General features: G+C 35.8%; 3 protein-coding genes across 5 annotated transcripts; all 3 read right to left on the reverse strand.

Annotated features, from left to right (window-relative positions):
* Positions 1–183: 183 nt before the first annotated feature.
* Positions 184–1,041, reverse strand: LOC121988677. The gene is made up of 2 exons (XM_042542229.1): positions 886–1,041; positions 184–769 (listed from the first exon to the last, which is right to left on the reverse strand). The coding sequence occupies exon 2, from the start codon at positions 752–754 to the stop codon at positions 329–331; it is 426 nt and encodes a 141-aa protein (XP_042398163.1). The 5' UTR covers positions 755–769; positions 886–1,041; the 3' UTR covers positions 184–328.
* Positions 1,042–4,882: 3,841 nt separating this feature from the next.
* On the reverse strand, positions 4,883–13,349 carry LOC121988679 (aldehyde dehydrogenase family 7 member A1-like). Its single transcript, XM_042542231.1, has 15 exons — positions 13,105–13,349; positions 12,926–13,012; positions 12,059–12,190; positions 11,502–11,574; positions 10,741–10,763; positions 10,581–10,644; positions 10,038–10,083; positions 8,543–8,723; positions 7,955–8,131; positions 7,691–7,855; positions 6,876–7,016; positions 6,635–6,732; positions 5,877–6,026; positions 5,075–5,137; positions 4,883–4,981 (listed from the first exon to the last, which is right to left on the reverse strand). The coding sequence occupies exons 1-14, from the start codon at positions 13,240–13,242 to the stop codon at positions 5,083–5,085; spliced, it is 1,530 nt and encodes a 509-aa protein (XP_042398165.1). The 5' UTR covers positions 13,243–13,349; the 3' UTR covers positions 4,883–4,981; positions 5,075–5,082.
* Positions 13,350–14,726: 1,377 nt separating this feature from the next.
* LOC121988680 (protein SEMI-ROLLED LEAF 2-like) lies at positions 14,727–27,050 on the reverse strand. 3 transcript variants are annotated; one of them, XM_042542232.1, is made up of 20 exons: positions 26,830–27,050; positions 26,264–26,456; positions 25,183–25,257; positions 24,608–24,723; positions 22,833–22,947; positions 22,621–22,749; positions 21,310–21,357; positions 20,759–20,958; positions 20,475–20,671; positions 20,057–20,346; positions 19,369–19,518; positions 18,857–19,282; positions 18,606–18,755; positions 17,844–17,925; positions 17,204–17,331; positions 16,604–16,804; positions 16,351–16,482; positions 16,149–16,271; positions 15,388–15,603; positions 14,727–15,027 (listed from the first exon to the last, which is right to left on the reverse strand). In XM_042542232.1, the coding sequence occupies exons 2-20, from the start codon at positions 26,396–26,398 to the stop codon at positions 14,872–14,874; spliced, it is 3,069 nt and encodes a 1,022-aa protein (XP_042398166.1). In that variant the 5' UTR covers positions 26,399–26,456; positions 26,830–27,050; the 3' UTR covers positions 14,727–14,871. The 3 variants fall into 3 exon arrangements, with proteins under 3 accessions (XP_042398166.1, XP_042398167.1, XP_042398168.1); XM_042542233.1 differs by having other exon boundaries at positions 26,963–27,040; XM_042542234.1 differs by lacking the exons at positions 24,608–24,723; positions 25,183–25,257; positions 26,264–26,456; positions 26,830–27,050 and having other exon boundaries at positions 22,621–22,745.
* Between the last annotated feature and the right edge of the window lie 285 nt (positions 27,051–27,335).

Consider the following 27,335-nt stretch of genomic DNA (forward strand, 5'->3'; position numbering starts at 1 on the left):
CTCTAAGTCCAACTTGCTGTCATATGATTTTGAGGTCATGAAATATCTTTTATAAAATATAAGGTAAGACTGGATATTATAGATATAGTTGTTGAGAGAAAATACGGAGAAAAAACTATCAAAACATGTAATTAGCTGAATTTTCTTCTTCTTTTTCTTCTGATCTTGATATTAATCCATTTGTTGATGCAAAAAGGTAGATTAAGAAGCTAAATGCAGGGCTAACAATGGTTAGTTTTATTCTCAATATTAACAAAGGTCGAGAGTAGGATTCTGGTGACTCGCTCTTACGCTTACCGTGTCGATTTCCTCGCGGGGGAGGGGGGCTTCAGCGGGCCGCAGTGGAGAGGTAGCTGCTCGGCCTCGCAAGTGATCTGCGGGCGGCGGTGCCGCCGGCCTCTCCGGCGTCCTCCTCCACACTTCGGCGAGTGCTGCTTGCCGTAGCCCTCGGCGAGTCGAGGCTCCGGCGGAGAAGCTGCCGCATGGCGGCGATCATGGGCTCCACTGTGTCGACGGGCGGCCCGGCGGCGCGGAAGCGCTCGGAGAAGCTCGTGTGGCGGCTGAGCGCCTCGTCGATGGAGATCCACCGCCCGGCGCGGCCGATCTCGTCTTCGATGGCCTCGCCGCAGAGGCCGCACACCCACCGGCCGCCGAACTGCTCCCGGACCGACTCGATGTACTCCGGCGTGCAGTCCTCCGTCAGCCCGCAGCACGCGCACGCCGCCGAGATGACCTCCGGCGCCTTGTCCGACATCCCCCAAAATCGGACCTTTGAGCACGAATCGAGAACCCCAGGACAAGATAAATCAGCGATTTGAATCGGAAAACCCAGGGGGAAGCAGACAAAGGTGGAAACTTTATAGGAGGACGAAGCAGATAAGAAACCTTAGATTGCGTCTCTACGCTTCATCGAGCGGGGGTGGTGGTAATGCGCGGACGAGTGGCCTCCGATGGCGGCGCGGCCTCGCCGGGAGGAGACCTAATTGGAATCCGGAGGCGGGGATTGCAGTGTATTTATTAGGCGAAAGGAATTGGAGTTTTTTAATCGTTAAAGAAAATTTCATTCTGGTCCTACATTTTGATTAGTTTTATATGAACTAAGGAAATTACATTTTACACTATATTATTTTTAAAAAAAAAATCATTTTATCAAGTCAATGGCAAAATTAATCGATAACAATTTAGACGAAAGTTTGAATTTCATATAATATAAATCATGCGAAGGATATTATATATGGCATACACTTATTATCAATCACTCTTTATATTTCATGCATCTTTATTTATTTTATATTTATATTCTACCTTCATACCAAGTGTCATTAGAGGGATCAACATGCGAGTTGTAAGTAGTGCGAGGGACAAAATAAAGTGATTTTAAAATAATAGTTTAAAGTGCCACATTTTGAAGATTAGAGAAGGGGCAAAATACAAGTTTTCCATATTTGTTAAACAGTTATACGTCGGAACGGGAGGAGAGAGAGAGAGGCGAATGATTGAGGGGGGAATGCAAGGGTCCCACGCGGTTCCATGTACACGTCAGCTGCTCATCTAGCTGGACCAATCTGTACGGATCCCACATGGCAGCAACTTGCTCAGTTTATTCATTTACATTATTCATTTGTGAAAGAGAGAATATTATTATAAAACTCCAATTAGAAAGTGATAATATCGTTTAACAGCCCATTTATAATTAGCAAAGTCATTATTTTGTGCCCTGGCTGTAGCGGCGAAGTATCTGCTCAATTTCTTAAATAGGATCGAATTTAAATTTTACAAATTAAGATAAATTTCTTTTAATGAATAGTTGATTAACAAATACATTTTGTTAGTGGAGAATTAATCTAAAAATGCTTGGCTGATGAAGTACTGTGAGAACTTCCTAATTTAACCTACTAAAAAAATTTCTATGTAATCATATCAATCATCCTTAAAATTAATCGGTATAAATTAAATATCTAATACTAACTTTAAAAAATCACTATTTCGTGATAAAGTTTTTTTAAAAAGTAAATATTATTTCTGACAAAATATTTGAATAAATCAAATTTTGAGAGCATATTGGGCAACTAATTAAACGTGGCAAAAATAATAAAGATCAGCCGCTCAATATCATTAACCCTCCACTAAATATAGGTAACTAAATAACTAATGACTTTATCTAATAATAGTAATGCATATAGGGGAGTGAGATAACCCATAAGACTTCTGCACCCGTTGAAATCGACCCTACACTTATTTGAAGTGTATAAACCATCTAACTAATTAATTATTCACATTTTAAGAGATCAACACTTTCTCAATAGAAGATCATGTACTCTTATTATATCTAGGTTCTCAATAAAGAGATAAAATTGGGAATAATAATAATAATAATAATAATAATAATAATAATAATAAAAGGCTACCATAGAAGGGATTAGCCACGGTAGCAATGACAAACAATCGAAAATGAAATTTGATATTCTGTATAAAATATTATAAAAAATGATGAAATATTGAGAAGGAAAACAAAAGTTTCATGCCTAACGATTCCCACCTATAGTTCCCATCACAAATGAGCATTATTAGATCACAAAGTCGATAAATGTCGGGCTACGTAGTTATCAACTATCTAAGTGCCCATTGCTTTCTATCTTAAATAATGCAGCTTTTGATTTTTCATGTCAAATTTGAATTGACAACGTCACAAACATGATTCCATCTTCAAATACATTTTTAATGCAATCGAATGGAATTCAGATCGAATCCCTATTATTAGTTTATGAAGAAAAAACAAAACTTAATTTCTTCTGATCAATAAGAATCTAATGAAGTGCCCAATCTCATATAAAATAATTTTATGCATAATTATTTACAGATTTTGTTGTAAAAATTGATCCTCTCTTCTATTTGAAATAGAAAGATTATAACCCTATATTTGGATGGGATGAGTAAAGATTCATTAAAGAAAGGTAAAGGAGGGGAAGGAAGGGGAAGTAAAGTATTTATATTTTCCTTATTTGGGAGGGAAGGTTTATTAACATAACAAATATTACCGTATTTGGGAGGAAAGTAAGGGTAATGAAGGTTAAATATATAAAGTTACAAAATTATCCTCACTTTTGTTAAAAACTTACACATTTAAGAACCTATCTCATTTATTGGTTAAGACTTGCGCATTTAAACATTTGTAGCTCATTTGTTAAAATCTACGTCAACGTCAATGTCAATATCAAATTTGGTGTCAGTGTCAAAGTCGGCGTCGGCATCGAAAATGGTGTCGAAATCGGTGTCAACATCAAAGTCGATGTCGGCGTCAACATCGACGTCAATGAAGTGTGAGCGTCTGACGGTACAAGTATTTTTCGTCACGACGCAAAGAATATCTAAAATAATAATTTTTGAAATTAATATAATAAAACAAGGATAAAATTAGAACACAAATTTTTTTAATCCCCATACCCTTCCTTACACTTCAAATCGGGGTATAAAAAATTCTTTCATTTCATAGATAAAGAAGGTTAAAACTTACCCTTCCTTATTTTTCCTTTCCCTAGCTCACTTCCTCTCAAACAGAGTTTTAAGTTTCTCTTCCCCTTCTTTATCCTTCCCTCACTTCCTCCCAAACAGTGCGTAATATGAAGAAGAAACAAGGAAATTTTGTTGATGCTTTTCAAAGGAATATAAGTTCTAAACAAACAATCCTTAAGTGAAGCATATGATCAATTTATTACAAAATAGAAAAGATATATACACATGAAATTAAAAAAAAATCAACAAATATGTTATTTTTAAAATAATAATAATAATAATAAAATATTAGTAATCATCCCTGCCAACTAGCTAACTCATGGATTCCATTGGGTGGTGCATGAATATGGCCATTATGTCCAACTCATGCCCATCATCTCAAGTCACTGAAAGTTGAACTCAAGGAGGAAGATAGCAGCCAGTGAGATAGATTTGGCCTTGTTGCCACTAAATTGTGGCAACATTTTGTCTTTCCAAAAAAACAAAAAGGAAAGAGAGAGAGAGTGGACAATTAGTTTTCTATTTGATGTGATTAGCATAAACTATGTAGTTGATATGACAATTGCGTTGTCCACCAAAGGTAGTTTTCTATTTAAAAGAAAATTAAAAACAGAAAAAGAGTGAACAAATGATTGGGAATATATCAAGTTGAAGCGCAGGCTAGTTGACCATGACGACATCTTTCATCATTAAGTCAGATCTTATGAATATAACGAAATTAGTCAGATCTTTCATCACCAGTCACCTAATGGAGGAGTCTTCGATCAACTAGGGTTGTGGATGAAGGGAAGATGCATTGCCATGGTCGAAAAGCTGATCTTTAGAAGATTAAGGTGTGAATCATCCAAAGCGAAAGATCATATGTGAACCTCTTGAAATGTTCTTATTTTAGCCCAAAGTCATCTATGAGTGTACATTGGATTGCGACCTCCTTAAGTTGGCCTTGGACCTCAACTTCACACCTCGATTAGCCGTACCATAAAATCCATGGCCACGACTAAATGAGGCCTCGCACAATTTAAATGGGATCTTCACAATCACAGCCTATGTCGTCAAGTGGTAGTCGCAATGACAACAGCGAGTATAGCTAAAACATGCTAGCTACAAGCAATTATCTAGACATCATGTGGTATACAAGCAAGCTTATGGTGACATCATTAAAGGTCATGCTCAGCAAAGTCTGCTAGCCACATTGGACCAAGCACGACCCAACTTCAGGCCATCGAGGCACAAAAACGGCACATTGGCACCATTACTCTGCTAAAGTTCACCCTATTTATGTGGTCGTGCGGATGTTACCGTGAGAAGTTTATGTGAATACTATCGTTCCAAGATTGAAATTTTGGAAACAATAAAGCAACACAGCTTATGATCATCGGAAAGATTTTATTTATATAAAAAGTCAGCTAACATAATCTCTCCATAATTTAAACATCTTTCCTTATCAAGTAAATGGCTGGATCCATATCTGTTAATAGAGAACCAATAAGTATTTAGGGGGTTAGAAACAACCATCTGTGCATATGCTGCAAGAACAAAAAATGGGGAGAATAAAAAGTACCAGCAATTTCAGCCAAAGTTTATTCCCTGAGCGAGAGGTAGTTCACTGCCATAGTTGATTGTGCTGCAAAAGTGATTGATTGATCAATACAAAGATGAGTTCAAGGTAAATAAATAAATATCAAGATTCAACATGATAACAATGCCATGCTTCTAGCTAGGATAAGAACTAATTTCATGAGAATTTATTATCACCCTCACAAAATACTAGAACTATTTCGATGATCTTAAAACTCTAGGAGGCATTTTGAAAATAGAGTAAACTTCAAGAAGGGGATCGAGATGAAATATTATCTCCATTTAGCATGCCACTCCCATGAAAATTGAGGAACAGAGCAATCTAACTGTTTATTAAGCAATTAGGAAAAGGATTAAATTTGGTTAGGCTGCTGCTCTAATATCATGCTAAGATTGATAAGATTATCATTAGGTGTCCCAAAAATTAAGACTATTTAGGAAGGGTTCAATCTATATTTGCATATTCTTAAAACTCGAAAAAAATTCCAAACTATTTCAGCTAGATACAATTTAAAAATTTAAGACAATAATAATGAATATCGACGATGATAAGAGTTTGTATAAGTTCAATGTAAATATCGATACAAGCAAAACAAAGAGGTCATTTAAGTGACCTAATTGTTTACCCTGAGCCTTTTCTTCATTTAGTGAGCAATACCAGATGATGTTTTATCGACAGCAAAGAGAAACAAAGACGAAGATGATAACCAGTAATGTGTTTGATCAGTTGGACAAATTAGACTAGAAATAAGAAAACATACAACTGAAATTGAATCATAGTTTACCAGGTTGCTCGCCGCATGTATTGCTTCCATGAGTCACTTCCTGCTTCTCGACCTCCTCCAGTGGCCTTTTCACCACCAAAAGCTCCACCAATTTCAGCACCATTGGTAGGTATGTTTACGTTGACAATACCACAGTCACTGCCATGAGGTCTGTATCATACGGATACACCATTTAGTATGAAAGACAGAAAATAACTATGTATATTGACAAAAGGGAGGAAAAACACGAGAGCAGAATTAAACAGGAGTATCCTGAAGAGATAAAAATGTAGCTTCTCTGATACAAAATGATCAAGTTTTTAAGATATTAGATTAAAAGAAGCCCCAGTTATAATTTAATAACAGCACATTTTTGACACCGCATGTTACCTTGCACGAGGCAAAAAAAACGATTAACTTAAGCTGTGTCAAGGACAAGCACAAGATTGGGTAAGTCTAGCTTGTCAGCACAGATAATATATTTCATCAAGCTAGTGTCGCAAAATACAAGAAAATGGAGAATGGTGTAAGGAATTTTCTAAAGAAATACCTAGAGACTGGTGGTGAGAATTTTTCTTTTTTGAAAAAAAAAAGTGGAGCTGTTTCCAAGGGAAACCACATGCACAGGCCTAGAGGCAGTAACGTCACAAAGATAACTTACAAGCTTTAGATCCTTATCAAGAAGTACAAATAAACTGTTTAAAACAAACATCTAGTCCTAAAACATCCAAATTTGGAGATTTTCAAATACACCCAATAAGTTTGAGGATGATTCTTACCCAATCCACTTGAAGATAATCTCAGGCTTGCGAGTGAATATAGAACTGCTCAGTCCTTGTGGCACCGAATTGTTTATTTCAATTGCCTCATTTAAAGTCTGTATAAGAAACAGGAACAGGTTATAACTGTAGAGTTGAGTAGCAAGACCAAAATATCAGGGCTTGATCATTTATCCTTAAATAAAAGGATGACAATGAAATTAAGAAACCAACTAAATTACACGCTGGTTTCAAGAACTACCTGAAATTTCATTACGTATAAGACAGGACCAAATAATTCTTCTTTAACTACTTGTGCACTAGGTGCAATCTCAACAATGGTAGGTTGCACAAAGTTTCCTTCGGAGTCAATACCAGACCCTCCAAAGAGGATTTTCCCACCCTGCATGATTAAAATATGGTGAAACAAAAAAGAAAAAGTAAAAAAGAGGCATTGTACACAATTTCCAGGAGAAACCAGTCTTCTTCCCTCTCTTAGAAAGTTGTATCGACCTTGGTTATCTAGGCAGATAAAAGAAACATTTAACCTCAAACATGCTGATATTAGCCACTTCAAAGTTAAAGGGTAGCATCAACAAGTCCATGACAGATTCTAGAGTTTGCGCTAATACCATGTTAAAAGTAGAAACCTCAATTGGAAAAATAATATTGAACATGACCCTCTATAGATATAAGAGGGGAGAGAGAGAGAGAGAGAGAGAGAGCAGTGGAAAAGACTGCAAATGTTAATACGTTGCTCTTATAATAGACTTCTTGATATAACAAGCAACACTCTGTGTTGTTCGACAAACTGTATTCAAGAATATTACTGACTGAGTCAATCTATCTATTTCTACAAAGATGCAGACAAAATTGATTTGATTGTTCATTAGAACAAACCATTTTTCCCTTCATTCAATGAGCAGAATCCTGGAAGCAAACAACACATGAAAAAATGGAGGTACAAGTATTTGGAAATCACTAAATTAAGGTGATAATGCCAAATATTCAATTAAAGGAGTAAGCAGATGAACTATTAGAACAAATGTAGGAGTAAACAAAAGGGGGCAAACTAACCTGTGATTTAATGACTTCAATACCTTTCACAAAGTTCTCCTTTGAAGTAGGTGTATGTAATGGCCCTAATAAGGTTCCCTTCTCCAATGGATCCCCAATTTTGACTTGCTTATAGACTTCAATCAATTGTTCAACAAAAGTTTGGTAAACACTTTCATGAAGAAGCTACAGATAAAACCCAGGTAAATCACTCAGTTGGGCATTGATCAATCTAGGTCCTCAGATGAGGATCAAAACAGCATATAGAAAGTAAATTGTGATTACTAGTCTACGGCATGTTGTGCAACGTTGTCCAGCTGTACCAACAGCAGCAAAGAGAACAGACCGCACAGCTAGCTGAATGTCAGCATCATCCATGACTATGATAGCATTATTTCCACTGAGCTCAAGCAGGCATTTGCCATATCTTTTATGGGCATTCTGCTGAACCAAGAGACCAACCTGCATTCAACACCAATAAGCTATTGCTATTTCGCAGCAGAAAGTGAATGATACAGTTCCTGGCTTGTGCAAAAAATAGTATGCGCCAAGTGAAAAGACCTTCACCATTACCAAGGATTGAACATGACAAATATAGTTAACTCCATTACTTTAAGATAAGAAACAGGTCCAGGTAATTAGGAACCGGGTGAGTAAAAGCCAAATCATCAACGTTCAAGTTTAAACATAGAATAAAACATGTCTGCTTAAATAAAGTGACTTTTGTAATGAGCAATGACAATCTTAATCAATTCATACCACCAATATAAGAACTAGTCAGAATAACAAAATAAATGGCATCATATAAAGATAACCTGCCAGATATCTTTTAGTTAAAGAAAAAGGACAAGAAATTTTAGCACGCAGGAACACCTTGGAGCTTCCAGTGAATGAGACCAGAGGAATCCTTGTGTCACGAGCTATTGCTTCACCAATTTCAGCCCCTCCACAAAATGAAGTGAAAATTGCTGCTGGCAAATTGTTCTTCTCTAGAACTTGTGCAACAATCTCAGTCATTGCAATAGTGATCAATGGTGTTGTAGGAGCACCTTTCCTAGAAAGCGAAACAAAAAATTTATATCAAAGTATAATTAACAAAGCAATTAGACTTTCCTAGTTGATTTCAAGCGAATCAATAAGCTTTTTTATTTTGATAATCCAGGTATCTAGTTCTTATGGCCCGACTAATCCTAGAGGTAACCGATCCAGCCCCATAGAAATTTTCCACCGGCTACCAAGGTAAATCGGAAAGCGCAGATAGGTCCTAGTGGACGGCCCAGCGTCACAAGTTTTTCAAACTCCCTAGGTGTAATGTGCACGGGGTGAAATTTGAACCCTTGTTGCCTAGGGAATCCGTCCCACCTCTTACCATCGCACCATAGCCCCGGAGGCATCAATAAGCTATTTTTGGTCCTTATAGACAGTGAAATAACCACTAGAATGTAACTATCAAAAAATATGTGATCCAATCTTTCATAATAAAATATTTTCTAGGTAATTGTCTGAATGAAAAGAAGCCTCTTGGTTCATCGTTAATGCTATACCCCAACTGTTGTTTCATGATATGAATTTTATCTGTTGAATAACTCAATACAAACACTGCAAATGCACACTTGGTATAAAGGAACAAGATTTTGTAAAGCAGTTTTATGATGATTTTGCAGGGATTTCCTGAGAAAAAAACCCAGATATTTTCTTATGCTGTGGGGGGAATATTTATAGCCAAAGAACTGCTTTCTGTTCTGATGACAGTGGTGAAGTATTTACTTGTATGCTGCTTGGAAAGGATCGTTTATAAGAAGACCCTTCGCCAGCACATCCTTTATTTCTTCATATTTTAGCTTTTGAATCCATGAAATGTTGTAGATAAAAAGACTGTCTTGTTTTTTATAAGATGCTTACTTTTTCACGAGCATCCATCCATATTGAAAGATCCTGATCTACTAATCTGTGAACCTTTTATCCAGTTTTCCACACTCTTAAAAGAAATAAATAAGCAATACTTGACTGCACAGGCAATGACAATCAAGTCTTTTATTAGAAAAGAAAGTTGGTGAAAGAGGAACTTAGACAAATGTTTTGTGACAGTCAAAAGAGCATCCTAGTTACCGGTTAGAGAACATAAAATTTCCAATGGCTGAAAAGATTGTCACCATGATCCTAGCATGAATCTCAGAAAGTATGTCCTTAATCTATCCATACGAAGAGTTTATCAAAGAATATAAAGATACTAGAGAAAATCAAAATCCATGATTTTGTCATAGGTTCCACCATTCCTATTTGATTGTATCTACAAGCATCCATACTTAAAAATGAAATGTACAAGAGTAAATTTGCAAACAGGTAAGGAAAGCATAAAAGTACTCACCAAACCACACAGTTTCCGCAGACTAGTGCGATGCAAGCATTCCATCCTACAGTATTGGGGTATAGTAACTTTAGGTGCAAATCTTATGAAAAACCAATGTCAACCTTAGAATTTAAACAGACACCAAAACATGGGAAGGATGACAGACAATATTAAAGGTTTTTAATTTTTTATCCCAGAAAACAACTACCAAAACATGGCGGCAACAATAAACAAAGTTTTTGTTTTTTATCCCAGAAACAAACAAGTATTACTTATTTCACAATACAAGTTGATCAAGTTACAGGGTCCTGAAAGTTATTAATAGCGTTGTTCCATCAAATAGAAAGGTGTTTCAACTAAGGAATAGAAAATTTCATGGTCAATGACTATTGCGTTTTCCATTTGTCTCAGATTATAAAACATGCTTCTAGTTCTACTTATTATTCTTTTATGTTATGTTTCAGCGGTAATGGTTCCTTTCTGTGATCTTTGCCAAATCTACTCAAATTGCTCGCTTAAGAGGCCAAAGTGATAAATGAAAAGGATATTAGAGGAACTCACCAAGCACAGCACATGGAAAATTGAAAGCTGTAATGACGCCCACTACTCCAAGAGGATTCCACACCTGAATTACATGAAGCATGGATATGAGATCCACCAACTTCCGTTATATATTTAACATCAAATTAGAGGAACTTAATTAATAGCACAGTTTTAATACCTCCAGCATCATATGATTTGGACCTGGAAACACAAAAAAAAAAGGGAAGTTCAGTTAAACAAATAAAAATTACAAATTAAAATCATGCGATAAGCTGTGAAACAATTGATCATATTTGCACTTCTCATTGGTCGAATATGGAGTTCAATTGACACACTATAAAAAGCTGATGCACTATGCACGTTTTGGGGGTTGAACTCTCTGTGGACTCACTGGGTGTGAAAGAGCCAGCACTCCCCTGCTAGGGAACCCAGATAGCCTCTAGTTCAGTTGACCCGACCTAAAACATGCTCACCCAATCAGGAACTAGTGGACTCAACATTTTATTAACCAAACATCTTTACTAGGTGTTCACTCGATCCATTCTAGTGCTATTCTTTATGTGCATTGTTGACCTGACTTAGTGTTCCGACACTGATCTTGCAATTGCAGGTCTTATACATGGCATGTGACATGATAGTCATAGATGAAATGAATATGTAAACCTATATGCCACTTGCATAAGCTTTATGAAACATTGATAGGATTACTATCATGATGATGCTATCTTTGGGATGCTTATGTGCATATAGTTAACTATTCTAACTTTTCTTGCAAGTGGATGACAATAGAAAATATAGAGGTGCACTGACTAAATTGTATAAAGACAAAGTAATGGTATGCGAACATCATCATCTATGATCAAACCTTCTCATTGAAAAGATTACTCAAAATAGGGCAAAAGTTAAGAAAATTGAAAGCAAGTAGAGTGAGGATTTAACGTTCAGATGGTATGATAGATCCATTTAGCTGGCGGCTCAACCCAACAGCATAGTCACACATGTCAATGATTTCCTGTATAAAGATTCAAACATCATGTAAATATGAAAAATACAATTCTATCAGTGAATCTAATCAGATGTATGGATAAAATTACTCACAGCTACTTTATAGTTATGAGAATGGTAGCATATTTATCTATTCCATGAACTAAAAATTACATTTCAATGAAAATAAAAATAAGGACGGTTATGGAACCTTAACATCGAATTGAAGTACCTGGAAACAACTTAAACAATTTCTGACAATGATACTATAAATCCACGTGGTGACTATGTTACAGGTCCGTGACTCACAAGAAATTTGCTCAATTGTTTCCACATTGCATGTATTGTAAAATGGAGGAAGACCCTAGAACTATGTCAGATAATCAGTTAACAGAAAATCTTAAGTGAACCCAGCTTTAAACTATGATAGAACGTCATTGATCCCTATAATGGGGTGTGACTGTATGAATGATGTGATCATAAATATAGCACTGTAACAGAATGTGTCTTACTTGAACTTCACCGATCCCTTCTGGAAGTATCTTCCCCATCTCAAGGGAGACAAGTCTACCAAGGTATTGCAGTTTTGTTCTTAGAGCTTCGCCAATCTGTCTAACAATCTCTCCTCTTTTAGGAGCTGGAATCTGGTTAGACATTGTAAACCGAGTACTTCAGCCCAAACAAAGAACAAGGTAATAGCTGAGAACTGAGACAAGTACCACAAAAGATTGATAAAAAAAGGTAAATACCATCTGCAAACAATTATATGTTGCAGTAAATCAACACAATTTAACAAATCCTATGCATCAAGAAAAAAAAATCCTTGCTTTTGAGATAACTTGTAGCTCAAAAATGTGCACTTGCAATCAGCCCCCCACAATACTTCTCTAAACGCAGCTATCTGCTATCTTTATAACCACCGACACTATGATATGATTACAAAGATACAGTAGCTCAGGCAGTCCCATCGCTCATACAGACAATATTAATTAGCGAGTGAGCAAATACCTAAATCTGCACAATTTATCATGTCCCAATTCCCAAAATAGATAACTAAAAATCCTAGCTCAGACGGACACCGTTCTCTAAGTGCAGGCCAGTAAATTCGAGTAACTGAACAATTAACAAATTATATGAACCGACAAAGTAAGAATGTCCTTGCTTTTGAGAGCATTTGCAACTAGAAATCGTGCAAAACGTTCATTACGGAAAAACTTTTCTCTCCAAATCTATCTTTCTAACTACCAACCATTTTAATACGAATTGAAAAAAAACAACCTCGAAAACAGGAGCATTTTAGTCAATCTCAACTCTCATGCAAACACGATTAGCAAACGAGAACCTTAATCGATCACATCCGTCACTAAGTGGCCCCTAACCTGCATCCAGATCTTAGCTGCATCAGCGCAAGCCCGTAGGCCCTCCTCGTAGTCCTCAATGGACGCCTCGATCACCTCCGCAATGACCTGAATCAAGAATCCCAAATCACATGAACAAAGAAGACAAATCGGGGGAAAACATAGCCCACTTTCAAGATCGAAGGGAAGAAGGAACTCGCCTGGTTGTTGGTGGGGTTGAGGGAGGCGACGACGGGGCCGCTGCCGCTCCAGGCGCCGTTCACGAAGCATCCTGGATTGCGGGGCCCGAGGCCGAGCTCGGAGAGGAACTCGTACTCCTTCCTCGCGAATCCGCCCATGTATTCGATTGATCGATCGCTATCTCTGAGGAGCGATTGGATGGATCGGAGAAGGAATATCGGAAGGGATTCGACGGAAAGTGGAGGTGTGCGAAAATGAACTTCATCGATATGATTTATATAATGCAAGTTTGGCAGTGGACACGTGGATATCCAGCGACAAATTGTTTGTAATGTAAAGGTGATTACGCTAATCCAAATTAGCGCCCAAATTATACGAAAGGAATAAAAGCTGAGTTTACAGCCGACCGTCAATTAATCAGAGAATTAATCTATATGATCTATATTTTATTATAATAAATCTGTCATTTTTAATCCGATCATATCTTCCAAATAAATCCTGCACCATCATCAGATCATCATGATATTAAATTCTTACTATTCATAAAATAATATATATAAAGAATAATATGTTTTTACTTTATGAGTCCAGCTAAAGAAGAGTGGCCCACGTAGATAGATCGGCCCCTTAGATCCATCATTGATAAAATTATAACTCAATCTGGCTAAGTTATATTATTTAATGGGACAAATCAATCCAAGAAATTTAATGGATCCTTAAAAAATTAAAAAAAAAAAACTACCGGCAATAAAAATAAGAGCAGTGACATGCTCAAGAAAAAAATCTCGATGAAAAATTCAAGATAAATATATATTTATGATCTATCATTTCACTTTCTTGTATGTCTCATTATTTATTTATGTATTTATCCTTGAATTTTTCATTGAGATTTTTTTCTTGAGCATATCATTTTTTTAAAAATAATTATTTTATTTTCTATTAATTTATGGAAATAAATTACTAAGGAAATAAAAAAATAGAGCCATTTTTTTTTTATTCTTTCAATTTCGAAATTGAAAGGAAGAAGAATTTTATTTTTTATTTCCATTTTTTATAACGATTAAATGGGCGCTGACCTGTCACACTTAAAATTTCTTAATCAATTTGCCAACAACATAAATTAAATAGAAAATTATATTTCATCCTTGGAGTTAATTTTTTTATAGAGGCACCCAGTAGATTTAAAATTATCAAAATAGCCCTCTTAAGCGACAGTATGATAGGTCGAGAAGTAAGATGATTATTGTACGCAGGCAGGATTTACCATCAAACAGGTATAATTCGATTCCATACAAATATTATTTTAGATTATTATATCCTTATGTCTACTAAGACCATTCGACTGAGACTAGATAAACTCCCATAACTTATTCCCTTATATATTGGACCGTCCTCAAAGGGCTGCTAAAATAGCGGCTTCACCTTTTGCCGTGAAGTAAGATGATTATCCCACCTACGGGATTATGGAAAAGTAAAGTCAAGTCTAAGGAGTGAATTGAAATTTTCCCCTAAATGATTATATGAAAAAAATGTTTTAAATGAAAAGAATAATGATGGTTGTTGAAGGGTGCACACCTCTCACAAAACACACAATTCTCATACGCATACACAACTTAGAGGACAATAATCACAATGCTCGACATGAACAATTTTAGGAACTCACTTCACTGAAACCATCTCTTTGTTTCTTGGATTTTTTTTTCTTTCTCCAAATAAAACACAACAAAAGAATGTAGAGGAGAAGATACAAAGACTAATGCTCATTACGACAAGTAAGAATTGTTCCTTCAGCACCCGGCAGCCTTTAGGAAGTTATCGTAGGGGCTTGATGCAGGAAGCCTGTACATTTGGGGCTGGCAATGGAGCTCCGTGCCGCAAAAGTATGAGGTAGGGGCTTGGTAGGGATATGAAATGAAGTTTTGCTCGACAAATGGATTTCCAACCTGCACATAAGGTAAATCAGGTAATATTCGCAATGTTTCTGGTTGAGTCTCAAGCATAATGATCATGTAAAGTTAGCTTATGTAGGCTTAAACCGCAAAGATTGCCAGCTCCTAGAAAAAAAAAACAAAGAAAAAGGACAAAGAAAGTTCAATTAGAATCTTTCCAAAGAAGGAAAGCCAAGGTGAACCATCATTTATTAGTATGCAAATTATGTGCGAACGGAAGGGTTTCGAGGGCAAGTAATGAATTATGGAATCTTGATTGAGAACATATGAAAATGTTAGTATAGACCACATGTAGAAAGTTTGTAAATATGTAAGAACAAGCACACAAGAATTAAATATCCTAACGTTACATACCCATTGGGATGGTTGAGCAGACGGTATTTTCACATCATTCTGGTCTAGAGAGTTGCCGGTCAAGATGTCCTGTTTGAGTTGGGGACCCATGAAGACAGACAACTTTTGCTGCTTTCCTGACAGAAGAGCCTCACAATTGCTAGTCATTTCCTTGAATGGCACATTGGAGTTGCTCGATGCTGATAATCTTTCGACTTGGCATGCTGTCTCAAGAACCTATACCATTTTTAAGCCATCATCTCTACAGATAGTATGAAAGCCCATCTAGTAAACTGAAGGTAACAATGGAGTTAAAGTCGGTAAAATGTTCTTCAGTATAATACTATTTTTTTCTTATATTTTCCAGAAACATTGGGCATTGACATATCCAATTGTCTATGCCTTAACATGAAGACACTAATTGAAACTTAGAGATGATGTAACTTAATATGGTTCAAAGAACATAAGATCACAATTTCATATTTCTGAACTCAGTCTCTGAGTAATTTTTGTGAACTTTTTAAAAGTGCATGAGGAAGACCATTTGCACTTGAAGTTTCAATCGGGCCCCTTCGTTGAGGTACTTTTGTGAAATAAATAACCGATCAAATACGATGGCAAATATGACATATTATACTATGAATTTCCTATTAAATATACTTTAAAAGGATAGAAACTCATTCTAATTCATTACTGAATATGATCTACCTGTAACTATAATATGTACATGTTTAGAAAGATTTAGAACTATGCTAAAGACATCAATAGGATTGCAAACGTACTGATTCAAGTATCTGATTGACACTGAGAAGATTGGACTCCATCAGCTGTCGTGATCCAGTTTCTGGTGGGTTATCGAATAATTCGATTAAGTCATCATCTATTGTAAAAGCAGCATTTGTGGCCTACATAAAAAGAAAAAAAATATCTATCACAGCTTCATTTTTTTAATGCGAACCACCTGCAATATTTGATTTTAAGTACCTCCTGTTCAGAGTCGTTATTTGTGGACATTGGAGCAAAACTAGGAAAGTCAATAAACTGGGACTCCAGTGGACAAATATCATCTGGAGAAAATTCACTGAGTAGCTGCTGTCTTAGAGTCGATATCTCTGACTGAAAAAACCCAAAAAAATCAGTAATAACAGTTGTAGCCAAAAAACAATTTGAAAACTACTGAACGAGAAAAGGAAGAAATCTAGTAAGTTGAAACCAAAATCAGACTATCAGTACTTACATCAGGTAAATCTCCCAAACTGTTGACGATCATGGAAACCATAGCCTCAATTGTCTGGCTTTCTTCTGCTGATATTGATGAAAGAGATTCCAATGAAGCACTATCATGCTCTTGTGATCCATAACCCTTTCTTTGGTGATCAGGAACATCTTTTGAAACCTGAAGTTTACTGTCCTCGACCAATTGGAGGAATGGATCAACCTAACGAACACATCAAGTTATGAAAGTTAATATTTATCATGGAACATATGTAAGCATCAAATGACAGGAAAAAAAAGTGCTAGCAGTGTATGCTACCATGACACGGTTCTAAACTGAGTCATGGTGACTGCAACAAAATAACATATAGTATGAGAATTAGTTGGAAGACTTATTTATCTTTCTGGAGCAGAGAAGAAATACTATTTCAACAAAAAAAAAAGAAGAAGAAGAAGAGTAGACCATTTTAGTTCTATATAACAATAGTCAGTCTATCCAATCTGGTTTCTGCTGAAATATCAAGGTAAATCAAGCCTCATGAGACAAATCTACTCAAGTATTTATATCAAAGAATCTGCACAAATACAAACTAAGTTATCAATGTAACAAAAAGTTGCTTACCATTGTTTCAGTAAGAGATGACTTGGCAGTTGGAATGAGAGGCGAAATATTGAAAGCTTTTGAGGAAAAGATAATCATCGCTGTTGCCAATGTGAAAAGAGAGCGGCAGCGTGATGGTGAAAGTGGGCCTATAAAGCATCAAGAATCATTAGCCAATGTGACTTTTTAGGGGATGAAGTGATTTTCTATTTTAAACCATTTTCAGGAAAATTGTATGTTTGGGTAAAAAGAACTATGAGAAATTGCCAGCTAAGTCATATAAATGAATTGAGGGCCATGCTGCCATTTGATCAAATCAAAATTACCTTTACAACAAGCTAGGAACTGATAACCATATGACATATGAATAACAGTTCCAATCCTAAAGTTGGGGTCATTAAGTGAAGGAAAAAATCAAAAGGGCACTCCATAATCCTTATTATCAGTTTCGTCAAAAGGGCGCCCCTTTTTCAAATAAAAAAAGGTGCCCTTTTGACAAAAAGGGTAATAAGGGGTGGCCTTTTGATTTTTTTCCCCAAGTGAAAAGTTGTCTCCTTAGGAGTTTTAAGTTGTATTGAATGTTTTCTTTTAACACATCATGCTATAAGACAAATATATATTATATTTGATGTAAAAAATATTGTAGTACTTTGAAATGTACCTCCTCTTGTAAGCGAAAGGCTTCTCAATGAAAAGGCAAGCTGAAAGCTAAGAGTCAAAACCTCATTAACTGAAGTCTGCATCTGAAAAGTTTAAGGAAAAAAAATAAGCATAGCCAATGAGAAACCAATTTGTATGCAAATGCAATCCAAATAGTAATATGTTTGAATTAATTGAACTTCGAAGGTAAGCAAATTACAGCAACCGTTGCTGTGCTGAAAAAAGAACATTGAAACAGAATGAACCGCTGGAAGATACTGAATGAGGTAGTCAGCAAAATTTTCAACCAAAGTATTTTGCCAAATGAGTTGTAAGAGTGGGCATCAAGAACCTAAAACTGATAAATCAAACCTAACCAAACTTAAAAAATTTATTGGTTTAGTTTTGATTTGAAAAGTAGGAAATTTTAAGCTGGAAAGAGAGAGAGAAAACCACCTGTATGGAAATAAACCAGATAAGAAAGAAACAAGAACAAATTAAACCGAGGTCATCATGCTCTAATCAGAGTCTAGGTTTTTTCACTTTATAGCATCTGCAATAGGAAAAGACAACTCCCAAGATCATGTTATATCTCTTTCAACTAAATTAATCCTATAATGAGATGATTTGAATATATTTTCCAATTTACAGTGTATGTACAATAGGATTACAAGTTGTAGCTACATCTTTTCCAGCTAACATAATCCTATAATGAGAAGATTTGGATTCATTTTAAGAATGAGCTTCTTCTTGCAAAATATAAATTGAAATATCAAAATGTAACCTTATCCCGAGAAAAAAGAAGTATCAAACTGTAAGTGTGAGCAATAGCTTCATAGTTTTCTGGAGTATTCTCAGGTGACATTGCTTGAGCCCAGATGGATGAAAGCATAAGCATAATCTGTTGGCTGCTCAAATCAAGGGAAGTTTGTTCCTGCAATCAGTTTGAAATACGAGTCAAATGTTCATCTACATACCACTGAAGCAATGAATCTGACAACATTGATCTAACTTAATATAATGGACCGAACATACCATTTCTCCAGTAGAATTATTAGAAAGATTTGGGTCTGTGTTGGAAGGGGGAGGATTGACTGTGCTACGTAGTCGGCTTAGAGTTGATTGCAGCTTCTGCATACGAGAGTCATTATTGCTAACTGCTTGTCCATCACCATTGAGAGAAACTCTGTTTACATTGTCTTGAAGTCCAGTCTGATTGAATGAGTACTTCTCTCTTCTGAGTTTGCCAAATAGAGCAGCTGAAGATGAAAACACAGAGACAGTTCTTGACAGAGACCTTTGAAGGTCAGCTGACATTGGTGCTTCAGTGCCAGAGGATCGGGGACGAACAGAAGATGGAACTAGAACAACAGAGAAGATGCGATGCGCGTCAACATGTGTTAGACGATCTGGGTGAACCATTGCCAGGAGTAATTGATGAAACAAGGTTTCAGGGAATATCTATATCATAGGCAAGAGGAAACTATTATTACAAGATATTAAAAAAAAAACTTCAAAACTTAAGAGGCACTAAACTGGGATCTTACCTTATTCTGGTAAGACATGGTTGGTATTGATGCAATTATCCGAGCCATACGATAAACTGAAGAAATTGTGGATCTTGCTGCTGATATAGATGCTGAGATATTCTCCAACATCATGGCCATTATATCAAAAATAGGACCTGCATCGCCAACCTACGACAACAAGAAGAAAAAGCTGTTAATCGCAATACATGGATATAATCCACCATTTGGTTGTACTCTATAAGGCTATATTGCTAGTGATATCTAAATCATTAAATCACTTTTATTGATGTTGATAGAAATTTCTTTGGCCCCATATCCCTTGCACTCTGAAGGATCAATTTAACTTGTCTCTATAAAATAAATTAGTCATCTCTGAAGATGACCATACCATTTTTATCCAATGTTATCATCCGTTAAGTCATATCTAATTGCTCCTAAATCATAGTATCATGTTTAGTTTTATCTTGTAAGAACATAGACATTCATCTTAGCATTCTCATGTTATTGAACCTAAACAATGAAAAGGAGAAAATCTTGTTCTTACATATAGCAGGTGTTGCTAAGAATACGGTGAACTTCAATCTGCATGCATCTGTATGCAAACAACAAAGCTATGCATTCCTTACAATGATATTGCAGAAATATAGATAAATGTTCCTTCAGAAATAAAATATAATAGAAACTATAGGAATCATAAAAAGCTCACCTTTTTGGACAACTGAGTGAGGCATTGATCAATAGAACTTTGAAATCTTATATTCAATTTGATCATAGCATCCCCCTTTTCTGACATGCCAACTGAATTCTGCATGCTTTTACGCAAATGTCTAGCAAGATCACTTATTGCACCTATTACAGATACAGACTTTGTTTGTGAATTTTCAGCAAGGCGTGTAGTAACATCAATGATGTTGAGCTGCATTTCTGGTTGTTTGATGACAGTTTTGTGCTCCAAATGCTTAATTAATATTGATAACAAAAGGTGTGCATTTTGACCTGGAAGGGCAAATAACAGAACAGAATAAGAATTGCCTGGTCACTGTAATCTCCATAAAATTCCTCAAACCATTTAGCTGCTTTCTATAGTGCATATCATAAAAGACAGTAGCAGAGAATCACCATACCAGAGTTTTCCATTACTTCTTGCATTTCCAGCAGCACACAGAGAGCAAGCCCCTTATCAGGGGACCACAAGTTGTTATCATCAAAATATCGGAATAAAGATTCTAGAACACGTCGGACTGTTGTTGCTTCTTTGGCTAACCTTGCCATGTTATGCAAACACACCCTAGACCAGAAGATGGAGCTCTTGCTCTCTTCCCTATTTAGCAACAAGAGATGGTAAATATATGTGAAATAAATGGATGTTTACAAATGAATAGCCATGTATCCATGGATAATGCCTTACATGGTCAAGTTTAGTCCACCCCGCGAATTAACAATGCTTTTCCAAGAAGGAACCCTAGTCATTGCCGAAGAAGGATTTGGTTGACCTTCAGTATTAGCAACTTCCTGTACCCATCTATGATCAGAGTCCTGGTTGTCGTTGTTGGGTTTGTCAGATTTTTTATTAAAGTTCTCATAAGTCTCCAATACTACTGAAACAACCTGCATCATGATTAGAGATAAAGATTACTACTGTGATGGAAGTATAATATCTCAGTGTATTCACTTTACAAGCATAACGTGTCTCACATGGACAAATTAAAAGAAATGTTTCAGGGTTTCGACATTATAAACTAAAGTAGAAAACTAAATATAAAAAATATTATACATACAAATAATTGCACAAGCCTCTTAATAAATCCTATCTATGAATTAAAAATAGTTCCAAATTATCTCAATTGAAGAAATAAGTATCATCTTACTATTTCTCCAAGAAGATCACGCTTTTGAAGTGTCATAAAGTAAGCACAAGTCTACTTATTTGGAAACTGGAAAAGACAAAGAACTACTCACATTATCAAATTCTGAAGAAATGTGAGAGTATTCACCCATAAACCAAATCTGCAACACTCCAAAAATATCAAGCAGTCTATATCAATATCCAGCTATGGAAAAAGTTAAGAAGAAACATAAGCTGATGAAGCATAAAACTGTGGATAGGTATGGAAAAGAAATGTTGCTTCAGTTATTAACTCATAGTTTACCATCTATTTATCAATTGGTATGTCTTCCTAGAGTATGGTCATGAATCAAATGTTTCGAGGAAATAATTAAAATGAAGCTCTGAAACTTGTGGCAAAACAGTAAAGAAACATAGCCATATTAGATTAAAAGAATATGAAGTATCTCTATCTAAAGTTGAATGTCAACTATGATAATGATCTTATTTCAGGAGTAACTTTGATGTGAAATATTGATAGAAGAGGAAAGTTAGGTAAATGCTGGAGGGCACAATTAGCTCAATCTAGCAATTGTACCAGGATAATTGTCATCATCATCCAACCACCTAGGACTGCTCCATGGATCTTATCCCTCTATAGAACTCTATGCAAACTACATTGCCAGTAATATTTAAAATCAATTAGATCATTTTTATTGAATTGTTCAGTAATTGTACAAAATCTACACCTTAAAATAGTACATATGCATAAGTAATGGGGTATCCAAAGTTCTCCCACCTCAAGTCTCACACCTACAATCTACATAGGAAGCATCATTGTTATAGTCTTGACAAAGAAGTAGAAAATATGATCTATGGCCACATTGCCCATCAAACATATCAATCAAAGCTTTCTCATTCCATCTAATGATGTTCCATGCTAGATGCTATACACAACCAAACAATCATGAACCATCTTCAGTACAACAAAAGTGCCCATCAAAGTGGTACTACAACTTGTACTGCTTCTGGCCATAAAAAATTAGCAAAAATTTTAAATTGTTCAATTTCTTTTTCATCTTAAGGGGACAGATCACATTCAAAATAATTAACATTATACTGCAAATAGCTGATAAAATGTATCTTGGAAAGAGATATACATCTTTCTAGTCTCTTTTTTTCCTTTTATTTCTGCTCCAGAATTACACCAACTTTCTTATCTTTAGAACAAAACATATCACTTCTGTTGGCATGCAACACAGAATGAAGCTACAATGGTGTCAAACTAGTGATTGGCCATTTGGCTAGAGCCCTGATGTTGTCAGAATTTCAAACTTTGTTTAACACATTCTTTAGTAATTACAGCAGATCAGGAACATGTTAGGCATTTTCTAAAGCTGCACTTCAGTAGTACGAAATTATGGTTTTCAAATTTATAGACTTACCATTGAAGAAAGTGCTTGAAATCCTGCCGCATTCATAGTTTTTATCGTCTCATCCTCCCCGATTTCCTGAGAAATCTGGCAAAGCTTTGGAACTAAGCCTTCCAAATTGAACATATAAGTGCCATCTGTCTGAGACGAACACAGAATAATGCTAATTTTGGTCAAGTATTCCCTTACTAAACTGCAGCAAATATAATGAAGAAATGGCTAACCTGACTATTTACAAAGTCAAAAATGGTATAACAGCCAATAATACACATTTCATCCTGTCTTTTTTGTTCAAGAAGTGTGCAGATAATGGTAAGTAAGCTACTAGCGAACAGTGGCCTGCACAAGGTAAATTTTAATATCTAAAATTCAAATTTAAGGACTAATTGACTGATTTTATCATTTAAAGAACAAAAAGAGATTCCTGTTTAGCATCACCCTAGAGCAACTCAACAAACTGTTAGTTTAGCATTGCATATTACAGTAGGATGCAAAAAATGTTTGCAGATATGAATGTATATAGAAGAGACAGTTGGGTTTTGCTTTCATTTTTTAAAAATATATGTTAAGAATATCAATCTACAGATTGCATTCTTTCCAAAATGCTTAAGATTTGAACATTCAGTCAAACTTTACATGGTATTGACACACGATATTTTTTCTGATACTACAAGTAAATTGAAAGGAAAAATAACTACAGTTGAGTTTCTAGGCATGTTTTAGGCTTGAACCTGTATGGTCTAGTTCACTCATGCACAAAATATAGATTTGGCTATTTCATATCTATTTAGTTTTTGAAAAAGACTATATTAGCAACAATAAAGCATGATAAAATTTATTTAAATATAAATGATGATATAATAGGGGATAGAGCCTAATGGCATAAAAGGGTCTATATAGCCGACCCAGTGGGATAAAGCTTGGTTGTTGTTGTTGTTAGTTTTTGAATTATCATTAATGGAATTTCAGGAAGTACGAAGAAAGTTAAATTATATGTAAACATTTGTTGAGAGATTGGGCATGTATTATTATGGTATGAAAAGGATTACAACTTGTGTATACATTTCCTCTTGGTCTAATTAATTGCTAGCTATAAAACTAAGTCTATTTTTTCTTTGTATTTCTAACACACCTAGATATTGGAGCATTGATATTTATCTAGCTCAGCTTGTTGCATAAGGGAATAATGAAAGAAACATACACAATATGTTCTTCGGAAGAAGCATATAATGTGCTTATCTTCTTGGAAATGATATATCTGAAGTGGTAGAAAATTTCAATATATTTAATGTGCTCATGAAACATTGGATTGTATACGTTTTAGATGGCCATAAAATTGAACTCAAACTTAATCCCCATTATTATATATGTCACTGCAGTATATTTTGCTTAGTACTTTTGAGCAACAATGTTTTGTTTTTTGCTTCTCATGTTACTAGATTGCATCCAACATTTGTTCAAAATTCTAAAATGGAATCCCTATCAATTCCAGACCCAAAACTAATTCAGATTCAGATTCGTTTGCTTTTTTATTGAAAGCACTCCCTGAATATTCTTTAATAAATTGCAAAATTCTACCATTTATTTCTAATGGCACTGCCAATGCCTACCACATTAACGTCTGACTTAAGATCAACCTTCATGAATTACAAGTTTATTATTATTATTACATAGATTTTAGGTTTATTCCTTATCAATATCAAGGGTGCACATTGTGTAAACAAAGAGCATGATCTTTTATCATTTGCCATTTAGATTTTTTTTTAGATATTATTTCGATGAATTCAAACTAATCAAGAAAATTTCAAATAATGTGATGATTACATATGAGAAGTGTGCATATAATCCAACTAAGTATTGCTTGTATGATGAATAAGAAAGATGAATACATACTGGCAAAAGCTAGAGAGAAAGACAAAAAAAATGCCTTATTTAAAGAAACCAAAATAAGACTTGGACACATAAAGCGTACAATTGATCCATAAGAATAAAAACTCACATCTGCTCCTTACAAGAGAGTAATAATTTTCGATAAATGGCCAAGACAACTTTAACTGAGCCAAAGTGTTCCAGCCTCAATTCCTTGTAACATCTCTGCTCCAAGTAAGTTGTTATCTGTTGAAAATTTTCACATGCGAAGATATAATTGCCTCTACAAAAGCAAAAAAAGAAAGAAAGAAACTAAGGAGCAAAGCCTCAGATAGCCTACATCAAAGCCATTTTATATAGTTGGGCAAACATTTGGAAAATGAATCGTAACCAGGATCCAAGACCAACTTTAAATTCTTAAAATGAAGAAATTAGCACTACAATATAGTATCTTAAAAAGATCAACCTAGTAGTTCACAGTATGCAGATGGAAAAACTTTAGAAGCCCAGTATAACAAGAAGGTATATTTAATTAGTTTGAACAAGAAATATTTCCATAGTCATACTGTGCCAAAAGAATCAGTTAGTTCAGGAATCAATTAACTCAAGAAGCACAAGTAAAGCATAACCAATCTACTTGATGCACGCTAATTGTGAAAAAGTCAATACTCACCAGGAACTTAGCAGAAAAGCAGTAGAAATTACCTTTGGAATTCGCAATGGATTCCTAGATGCATATTCACAAAGTTTGCTAATTTGCCGATCATTTGGCTCCTCCTCCTGTAAAACTCACATGAATGAATCTATTACTCTACACGAATCAAAGAATTGTGGAATAAAGAGCTATCTTGATACATAGAAGTCATATAAAGCAAAATGGGCATGTTTTTTTTTTCTTCATTTCTCCTTTTTTCCAAAGGAGATTCAAGTTGGCGAGGTTTAGAGAAAATGAAATCTTCTATTGCTAAAATCCATAAGCCCCACTTCTATTGGAACCACACATGATGCCATCAGAGCTCAGGTGTCCATGTTGAGTATGAGGAAAGGGGACCAAAGGGGCAACAACAAAGAAGGGAAGGGAGAGAACATGTTTTTTGAAGGGACCCAAGAAATGGTGTTTTATGTTTCCCTCTGGTGTTGAGAAATAGATATTCTGGTAGGTGTTGTTTAGGTTTTTGCAGTTGTATGGTTGGATGTAACACTTTGAGGATGTTGATCAGCAATTGTATCATGCTTGAGTGGGCAGAATATACCTCTCTGTAGTGTCAGGGTGCTAGGGAAAGCTACTAGTTCTGTGCTATGATCTATTTCATGAGATGGACGGTGACAAGCTAGCACAGTCTTGCATACCCCTAAAGCATTTGGGTGTATGATGCGCTAGCACCATATTGCATTGTTACATTGTTATAGCCAAGGATACTATTGCAGTATTACATTGATACATTGAGTTAGCATCAATGATATATTATGCCAGTGTTGCATAGGTGCATAACGTGAGTGCTTTCCCAATCCAGTTTTGCACAAAAGTAGTGTCGCATTAATTGCATCACTTAGTGGAGAGGGATGAGTTCATCTGTGTTATGCTGACATTGTGTCCTGAGGTTGCTAATAAAATGCTTATTTCATTTCCTAGTGCAACAATTTGAGAATGATTGGATCATGTTATTTCTAAATTACTTAAAAACAATAAAGTAAAAATTATTAACATTACCAGATTTGCTGAGTTAATATCCATTACCACCACATGCAGAAGAAACAACGAGGGAGAACAAAACATTAAACCAACCTGTGATCGAGGGAAAATATCGGCCAGTAGCTTCTTGTATCTCTTCACTGGCTGTCGAGACCTTGCTCGCAAAGCAGGACAAAAGAAGCAAAGACTTCCACAAGCAGGAAGAACCTTCCTTGATATCACACCCATCTTTCTAAGTGATCACTACGATATCAACTGAAAAAAATCTGGAATTTCGGTGCTAAACCTATGAAGAGATAACAAGAATTAGCAAATATACTCGAATCATAAAGGCTTACGATCAAAATATTCTATCTGCAATACAAATCTGTAAGAGACAACTCCAGATGACATCTTACATAGCCAAGAAAGATGTACACACTAAAATTTTCATTTTTTTATGCCCAATGATTACCACCGAAAGTATTCAAACAAATAAAATAAAGAATTTCCGGTTTCATCGCAATCGATACAAAGACCGCAAACATCACATTTCCGTAACCGCGCTCCAATTCAACATACAAACAAACTAACACATGGAATTGAACCGCGGCAAGAACAAAATAAGGCAATGAAGACGCGGAAGGAAAAAAAAACGAAGGATTTTACGACGAACTCACTAGTTATTGAAGGAGAGAGAGGGATCCGATCCGGCTCGGCACTATTCTTTCTCGATGATCAAATGTAGGGAAAAAAACTAAAAAAGGGGAGAAGGAAGAGCATAGAGGAAGGAAAGACCGGAATCGCTCCAACCTTTCTCCTCTCCTCCTCCTCTTGCGAAGCAGCGGGCGACGCGGAGGCAAAGAGACCTAAAGAAAGCAGCAGAGGGACGAAGACGTGGCCGGCGCATGCATCTTAATAACGGTCGTTTCGAGAGCGTAACACTGTTACAAACCATATATCTGGCCCAATATCCAAGTTACAAAATAGTGAAAAATATGAGATACCTCGCTACACCTATTCCGAGTTTACCCTAGTACCAACTGCTCTATCAGTAGCTGCGCGGCCATTAAAAATGTGGGACCCATTAGCACGTGATAAGGGTGTGCAATTGGGGCTAAGGGAGGGGTCCAAGGAGGACATGCGGCCCATATGGCATACGTGTGGGGCCAGTATTAGTTGTTCA

Source organism: Zingiber officinale, chromosome 6B (assembly GCF_018446385.1).
Source record: "Zingiber officinale cultivar Zhangliang chromosome 6B, Zo_v1.1, whole genome shotgun sequence".
In the NCBI taxonomy this organism is placed as follows: Eukaryota; Viridiplantae; Streptophyta; class Magnoliopsida; order Zingiberales; family Zingiberaceae; genus Zingiber; species Zingiber officinale.

Bases quoted from the DNA above. Each gene is read 5' to 3' on its own strand.
- LOC121988677 (XM_042542229.1), bottom strand. From the start codon at position 754: ATGTCGGACAAGGCGCCGGAGGTCATCTCGGCGGCGTGCGCGTGCTGC.
- LOC121988679 (XM_042542231.1), bottom strand. From the start codon at position 13,242: ATGGGCGGATTCGCGAGGAAGGAGTACGAGTTCCTCTCCGAGCTCGGC. The intron at 10,084-10,580 runs GTGAGTTCCTCT...CCAATACTGTAG, and splicing joins TTTTCCATGTGCTGTGCTTG to GATGGAATGCTTGCATCGCA. The intron at 5,138-5,876 runs GTAAACTATGAT...TCACTTTTGCAG, and splicing joins TACATGCGGCGAGCAACCTG to CACAATCAACTATGGCAGTG.
- LOC121988680 (XM_042542232.1), bottom strand. From the start codon at position 26,398: ATGGGTGTGATATCAAGGAAGGTTCTTCCTGCTTGTGGAAGTCTTTGC. The intron at 19,519-20,056 runs GTGAGCTTTTTA...TTGTTGTCGTAG, and splicing joins TCACTCAGTTGTCCAAAAAG to GTTGGCGATGCAGGTCCTAT. The intron at 16,483-16,603 runs GTAAGTACTGAT...GGGTTTTTTCAG, and splicing joins GTTTGGGAGATTTACCTGAT to TCAGAGATATCGACTCTAAG.